This window comes from Protobothrops mucrosquamatus, unplaced genomic scaffold (genome assembly GCF_001527695.2).
Source record: "Protobothrops mucrosquamatus isolate PMUCROS unplaced genomic scaffold, P.Mucros_1.0 scaffold_172, whole genome shotgun sequence".
NCBI classification, from domain to species: Eukaryota; Metazoa; Chordata; class Lepidosauria; order Squamata; family Viperidae; genus Protobothrops; species Protobothrops mucrosquamatus.
Genome location: NW_015386248.1, coordinates 589,019 through 597,579, shown reverse-complemented (window position 1 = coordinate 597,579; position 8,561 = coordinate 589,019). Strand labels below are relative to the sequence as shown.

The window sequence follows — 8,561 nt, the reverse complement described above, 5'->3', positions numbered from 1 at the left end:
TGTTCTTTTTTCCCCCTCCACCCTGTACTCCCTTTTATTGGGATGTAATCTGGGCGACTGAATGAAGCTGAGCGTTTACTAGCTAGATGCCCTTCCTGACGCCAACACGAGTTCACAACATATATTTTCTCTTTGTGCCTTGATAGAGAAACATCTATCTCTGCCTAGTATTGAACTCTCAACTTCCCAAGTGTGAGATGTGTGAGTGTGAGATGAGTGTCTTCATCTCTAGGCCACCACACTGCTCTGAACCAACCACCCCTATGTTGATCCATACATAGATCCTGTCCCTCTCTTTTTTAAACATCAAAACAGAAGTAGATGTCACATTCACACAGAATAACTCTGCAGGAGGTAGGGACCTAGAGGGCTTTGATTCATAAGACCACAGATTTGGACAGGCATCTAGCAAGTCTGTTTGATTCCATTTTTCTCCTCCATTTCTATAGAAGCTCTATAGTTGCAACTCTACAAACACAATAAATGTTTAATCATATATGGGAAATGTATGGAGGAGAACCAAAGAGAAGAATTCAGAAGTAATTCAATAACAGTAAAAATAAGACAAATGTAATTTTTAAAAAATTAATTGATTTTGGTTGGGATAGAGAATACATATGAAGTGGAATAGAAGAACTATGAGGACAGATTTTATTGGGATAGTAGGGGTTTTTTTTAGAAGCCTAGAGATGTTATATGGCACTAGGTCTGTCTTATCTAACCCATCAGGTTTTGTAGATGTTAATGCAGCATTTACTATCAAATTTTCTGCATTATATTTCTTTGATTTTATCTCCATAGCATATCTGCACACATAAAAACAGGTGTATATTTCTGGAAAATGTTTTGTGTATTTGATAAACAGGGAGCATCAATGGAGTGTGTGAAAAAGTTAAGATGATAGCCACAACTCCATGGTTTAAGCTCCATAACCTTTTATATGTGCTACCATTTTAACCCCTTCTGTTCCCCATGATGCTCCTGTGAACACAATGCTCATCAGTTGCGAAGTTGCCAGAAGCATTTTTGCTTATTTTTATTATGCTACATTGGCTGTAAATCATCCTTTTAAATAAAAATCCCCATAGCTGGGGATTATGATAGCCAAAAATTAACATGAATAGAGAACATCATAATTGGGAAAGATTATTTAAGCAATTAATTTATGGGAAATTAACAAAGAAACAATTAAGAATCCACTAATCCTTCTCTCAACTATATCAACATTTATGCCACTGCTTTGCCCTAACACTTTTAGTTCCATGTTGTTCTCTTCATTCCAGAATTCCTCAGACAGTTTTGCTTCCCTATATTTTTCCATATGGAAATATTAATATATGGAGTATAACTCTCCTTATATTACTTTCTGGAACCTCTTTTTCAATTTCTCCTTTTTTGGTTTGGGTTCCTTTCTCAGAAGTTTTGACTCAGACTGAAGACCGGGCCTGTGAATGGAGTTACGGCTACTACAACACTCTTTCAATGCTTCCAAGCAGGGTTTTGATAATATTTGGGAACATAGTAGAAGGGAAAGTCTAGATATAAAATTCTTTTGCCCAAAAAGGTTGGAACTACCTAAAGATTCATTTCTAAAAAGGATAGGAAATTCAGTATTTTTCCTTACGAATTAAATGGTAAGTAGATTTTTATACAGGAAAATGCGGCAACATGTTTGAAATTTTAAAAGCTATGTTCTACTGAACATCTATGATGCTGTGAATCTCCTTCTTTCTTCTTAAAATCAAATTATTACTCATTTGTGGCACTATAGGCACAATTATTGGACTTTTTAAAGAATAACCTAATCTGGCACCATAATCTGATACTACCATCACTACCACCACTGTTGCTCTAACAGTTATATATCCAATGCTCCATTTCTTCTGTTATTATAATATGGTGTAATGATATACAAATTGCATATAAACACAGTATATACTGGTTCCATTCATTGCTGGGTATCTCCAGGAACAGCAACTGCACTGTAATATATACTGATATAATTGCACCACAAGAACAAAAAGGAGGACATCTTGTAGTATATGGGCATCAGATAATTATCTTGCTAGGTGAACACTATTTATCTGGTCCTAAACTAGAGCTGCTAATAGAGAGAGTCTTATTTTCAAAGCTATGTCAAAGTTTGCACTGTGTTTAGGTATAGATTCTTTTTTCTGTTGTCATAAAACAGACCTACTCCAGCTATCATAAATAAAAACTGGCCAAAGCCAGAAGCTTCATAACAGATACCAGAATAACCAGTTCCCATCATTTATTTTCCTTTTGAATCAACTTTGGTTTCTTTACCACACAAACACTGAAGAGATCATGGCAAGATGCAGTGCTGTTTCATGGGGACAGCTACTCTATGTATTTCTTTTTCTGTGCAAAGAGACCCTATCCTTGGATCATGTTCCTATGCTGCTGTGGTCAACAGATAGGTAAGAAATTCTCTATTTTTTAAAGATCCAGCTATTTTTAGAGATATATTTTGTGCAGCCAGCCTTTCAAGTTCATTTTTACTCCTTACCTGTCATCTCGAAGACAAACCTAAGCACTTTAGAGATCGTATACTTACAAGAATATATTTGGTATGAAGCTTGTCCATCTGGACACAGCATCTGCTTTGTAGTCCACTAGTTTTAGAAATCTGAGTGATGAGTGATTCTCAAGTCTTAACAGATTGACATTTCTTGATCTGAGGGATCCATTTAATAATAATAATAATGATAAAGTTGGAAGGGACCTCGGAGGTCATCTAGTCCAACCTCCTGCTCAGGCAGGAAACCCTATACCATTTCGGACAATTGGCTGTCCAGTTTCTTCTTAAAAACTTCCAGTGTTGGCGCATTCACCGCTTCTGGAGGCAGGTTGTTCCACTGGTTAATTGTTCTAACTGTCAGGAAGTTTCTCCTTAGTTCTAGGTTGCTTCTCTCTTTGGTTAGTTTCCACCCGTTGCTTCTTGTCCTGCCTTCAGGCGCTTTGGAGAATAGCCTGACTCCCTCTTCTTTGTGGCAGCCCCTGAGATATTGGAACACTGCTATCATGTTCCTATTTAGCATCCAGCTGAGACAATTGTATTTAATAGTCTTTGCAAGTTTTCATTCTAAATATCCTTGTTCAGTGTTTTATCTACTGGCACTAGTAGTGGCAGTGACAGTGTATGTGAGGGTTATCTGGAACTGGAAGACATAGCAATTAGGTATTCTTTTAAACTTGTTCTTCCTGATGCTCAGAACATAATGGAAATCTTTGCACTGTTAGTTTAGTGGACTTTCTCAACTATAAACCTAAAAGTTTCCCTGACTCTAAGGCACGGTGCTCATCTCTGTTTCTTGGCCAAGAGAGCCAGTGTTGTCCAAGGATATTTTCCATGGTAATATCCTTGGAATATAGCATGGCTATACGTCAAATGTAATACTGTTCCATATAGCATGGAATACTGTTATCTTCCCACCAAAGTGGTACTTATTAATCTACTTGCATTTGCATATTTTCAAACTGCTAGGTGGGCAGGAGTTGGGGCAAGTAATGGGAACTCACCCCATTGTGCGGAGCTTTGATCTCAAACCTGGGCTGCCAGCCATCCAGCTCATAAGATTAGTATCTTTAATTGCTGAGCCATCACTTCCCAAAGGCTCAGTGATTAAACTATACTCAACTATACCTCTTAGCAAATCCTGATGTGCTGTTCTGTAAACTCAGTCCTAAAATTATTTTTATTGCAGAGTAAGAGTAGGAAATTAATATGTTTTATTTATAATGCATTTTCCCCATTATAAATAAAGTCTGCAATTAAAATCTTTTCCAAAAGACATCATTATTAAATACTTTATAGTAGGAATTATTTCAACTCTTGTCTGTCTTCTGTTCTTATATGACAACTGCTAACCTGGACATCAACATAAACAAGTGGAACAATAACTTTTGCCATACAGAGTGACCTTGAGTATAAATCACAAATTACATAGGTCGTTCAAGTTCTAAAGCAGGCCAGAAATTTGCTCTGTGCTGTTTTTCCTCAACTAATCAGGTACATTCCATCTTCAAACCAGTTTATATTTGGAATATCAGATACCTATTTATAACCTAACAGCTGGAATGTTGAAAACCCAACAGCTAATACTAGTAGGCTTTTGAAAAACACATGAAATGGATAGATTGAATAGGGAGGAAGAAACAGGTACCTGTAAAGTATCTTCTGCATTTAGCTTTGTTGAGAACTACTCAATAAAATATGATAGGGTTCATGGTACTTTCTACCCCAGTGCAATTGTGTAAGGCAAGATTGTCAGCTGCCCATAACACAAGTTTCTATAGCACATGTTTTTTAAAGCCAAATGAAACTCATCAAATGTTGGCTCAACAGACTGGAGACTGGCTCCCCATTTGGGACTATTAGGCTATCAAGTAGAACTTAGATTTAATGGGATTTAATGTTGATCTATCAATTATTTTTAGGATTTCAGACTTTGCATTTTACTGTGCAGCTTTCAGCTAAAAAAAGAGAAGTTCTGCCAAAAGTATGTTGAGATGCATATTTTAGGATAGAATGATAGATGCCTGGAAGCATGTAGTACTGTATGATCAAAAAGAATATTAAAGAATGGAATACTGGAACCAATTTTGGTCACCATACTACAAAAAAGATGTTGAGACATTGGAAAAATTTCAGAGAAGAGCAACTAAAACGATCAAAGGCCTGGAGACTAAAACATATGAAGAACGGCTACAGGACTTGGGTTTGGCTAGTCTAAAGAAAAGAAGAAACAGGAGTGACATGTTATCAGTATTCCAGTATTTGAGGGGCTGTCACAACGAAAAGGGTGTCAAATTATTCTCCAAAGCACCAGAGGGCAAGACAGGAAACTGACCAAATGGTTGGAAACTGACCAAAGAGAGAAGCAACTTGGAATTAAGGAGAAACTTCCTAACAGTAACCAGTGGAACAGCTTGCCTTCAGAAATCGTGGTCACTCCATCACTGAAGGTTTTTAAGAAGAGACTGGATAGTCACTTGTCTGAAATGGTATAGGTTCTTCTACTTGAGCTGGACTAGAATACCTCCAAGGTCCCTTCCAGATCTATTCTATTCTACTTGAATGCATATTGTGAGATCTTACCCATTCAAACATATATGTCTAAACTAGGTATGTAAACTCAAAAATGTTCTATGAATTTATAAAAAAAATATTACAAATTTGTGCAGAAATGGAATAGAATTCACTTGGAAATTAACACAAGGAAGAATGAGATGAGCCAGAAGAATTTAATTTAATTGAATGCATTAGATTTATTATGGTTTTGGGTGTCTTAAAAAAGAACAGTAAAAATCCAAGGATTAAATGACTAGAGCAGCAAATGGAACAAAAATAAAAAGGGGTCCAAACAATAAAATAAAAAAAAAGTTGGTTTGATGTAGTGGTTAAGACTAAGGTTAAAGAGACGGTGGCTGGGTGACAATGGGCCAATCACTCTCTCTCAGCCCAACCTACTTCAAAGGGATGTCTTTGTGGGGTAAACTAAAGGAGGAAAGAGTATTAGATATGTTTTCTGCCTTGAATTATTTAAAAAAGTAATAACTATGGGATAAAAAAAATGAAGAAATAAGTAAATCACAGTCATATTAGCCCCTGGCCTGGAATTGGAGCCACCTTCCAGAAAGTCTTAAAGGCTTCCTGGAACTCAAGGATAGAGAGTGCCATCTGTATCTCTGAAGTATAGTTGATCCAGAGGTCAGGGACCCCCAGAGAGAAGGGATCTGAAGCCCACACAGAATGTATCTGAATGTATCAGGTGAGGAGATTGATATTGATATTGAATTGCTATTCTAGGTGAGCCAAATTCCATTAGTAAAAAAATTGTTATTCCAATGGAATTGTCCATAGAGAGGAAAAAAGTTAGTATGTTAGTAAGTATGGCAACTGTGATTGCATGATCACAAACCTGCCCTTTTAAAATATGTGCCATGCATGCCACACTTTAAATGATGCAGGGCTTCAATCAGCTGATTACAGCTGCCAAACTGATTTTTTTTTTTAATCTTCAATGCAGAAGCCTGCACTCTAGGCAACATGCTAGTTCATCTATATCAGGTATTCCCAACCGGGGGTGTGAGACGATATTCCAGGAGGTGCGAAAACTTGGGTTTAGAAGTTTCAAAATTATAGTGTATATGCACAATTCGTTGTCGTTATTTTGAACTTTTGTAAGGGGTGCAAGAATATATCAGAAGCTTTCTAGGGGTGCGGGGTATAGAAAAGGTTGGGAACCGCTGATCTATATGAATCAGAAACTCCTGGATTTATTCCTTCTATTTTCTTTCTAAACTGAGGAGACTCTACAAAACTCTAGCTCACTAGATTCAGTTTCAGTATTTTGTTTATCTTCATCACTGTTTCTCAACCTTGGCAACTAGAAGCTGTATGGACTTCAACTCCCAGAATTCCAGTCATCATGCTGGCTAGGGAATTCTGGGAGTTGAAGTTCACACTTCTAATTTCCTATAGTGTTACCAGTTGAGAAACACTAATCTACATATTTTTTTTTATCCTCATACAGAAATTTATTATTTATTTAGCATATGGCATATAATACATACGTAGCAATATATACTGTATTAACATATAGAAATGTAAGTATTTTTTAAAGTATGATTCAGTCATACAATATGATTCACTGGAATACATCTCTTATTAAAGATTTAATTGTGAAGCCAAATGCTACCAAATTATTCTAAGTGGAAAAATGTCATCTCTTAATTTTTTTTTTTAAAAAAAACTTACAGGGAGGATAAACTATAAATAGAAAACTCTGATCTTTGTCTCAGGTTTTAACATTTTACAACATACTTGTGAATTAGCATCACAGACTAGCCAGTGTTCTTATTGTTTTTTCTGGCTTTGGATTGTTTGTGTGGAGGCAGTTGGAGAAACGGATCGACAATAGGGCAAATGAAGGCTTTTTAAAAAATTGTCTGCAATAGGCAAGAAGCCAAAGGAGAGTGATAAATGTTTTATGAAGGGCACAGCAAGGGATCAAACTGCTGATCGGAAACTCAGAGGAAAGAGAATGAAGAATTTCAGCCATTTCTTTGCCTTGCTGTAAAATACTGCTAGTATTTACGGTATAAACATTGGAGGGGAATTGTTTAGTCAGCTCATTAGTTAATCATTGCAGAATGTTCTCATCATTTAAAACTGGAGCAGGAAACTAGTTGTTTTCTAGTGCTCTAGTCTAGCCAAATGCTACCAATCTTTAAATTAACTATGTTGGAAAATAGCATCCTTTTAATTTTTTTTTAAAAAGAACAACGCATACAGGGAGGATAAACAAGATACCAAAAGGACAAAAGACTGTAAATACAAAAGCTGCTCTTTGTCTCAGGTTTTAACATTATACAACATATTTCTGAATTAGCATGTATGATCTCACTTTTGAAAATCTACTCTCCCCCACATTCCTGTTAAGCATAGTGGATTATCAAAGGTGATGGGAGGTCACAGGTTGATTTCTGGATGGTATTCAGGAGAGAACACAGAATTGCATTTTACTCACCACTTTATTACAGAAGAACAATTATTGATTTACTGTATATATTAAGATTATATGGCCATCCATCTCACGTAAAAGTGACTCTGGGTGGTGTACAACAGAACTATTAAAACAGTTAATAACTGTTAATAACAGTTTATAAAAACAATGATTATTAAAAAATTAAAAACAACTTTAAAAATTACAAAAGCTAAAAAAAATAGCAGATGTTAACAACAATGGAGTTGCTTCAGTATCTTGCTGGCCCCTTGGGGCCTCCAGGGCTGATGGCCTAACCAGGTTTTGAAGGTCTTCAGGAAAATCAGCAGGAATATAGCCAGCCTCACGAGGGGGTGGGGAGAAGGATGTTCCATAAGGCAGGAGCCAGTGACAGATATAGCTCCAGAGGTGGGATTCAGCTGGTTTGCACCTGTTCTATAGAACCATTACCTACTTTCTCTTGAGTTCGACAAACCGGTTGTTAAAATTGCACTTGAAAAAAGTGGAGTTTGTGTGCGCACCTGCCTCGCACTCGCCCCGCATCTGCCATGCTCTTCACAGCATGCTGCAGCTGATTTGAGGTGTGGAGAGCACGGCTGATGGGTGTGTAGCAGGCGCATGCACACACTCTGCTGTTTTCAGTGGTGCTTCAACCCCTGGCCAGCCGCCTTGGGTCAGCTGCAGCATGCCATGGAGAGCATGGACGATGTGGGGCAAGTGCGAAGCAGGCAAACACACGGATTCTGCTTTTTTTTAATGCCCTCCTGAGAGGCGGCATGATGATTGGTCGACGGACATGTCACAAATGGGGATTTGCCATCCCCCAAACCCTGCCACTGCAACCCCCCCGTGTCAGCCATGCACAACATGGCTAATGCGGGGCGAGCATGTGGCAGGCAGGCACAGGACTCTGCTGTTTTCAGCACCTCTTCTCACTCAGCCACTTTTCCTCTTTCTTCTCCCCACTCCTCCTTCTCTTGCCCCAGCTGCTCCACTTCTGGTCTCTCCATTGCAGCACATATTGCAGCT

The 8,561-nt window shown here is 37.7% G+C and overlaps 1 protein-coding gene across 1 annotated transcript in view; it reads left to right on the top strand.

Annotated features, from left to right (window-relative positions):
• Positions 1-2,374: 2,374 nt before the first annotated feature.
• The window catches only part of LOC107293157 (V-type proton ATPase subunit S1-like), a 55,247-nt gene continuing 49,060 nt past the window's right edge, over positions 2,375-8,561 (top strand). Inside the window, exon 1 of the mRNA XM_015822300.1 lies at positions 2,375-2,441. Within this exon, the coding sequence (XP_015677786.1) occupies positions 2,419-2,441 (23 nt within the window). The 5' untranslated portion in view covers positions 2,375-2,418. The remainder of the gene's footprint in view (positions 2,442-8,561) is intronic.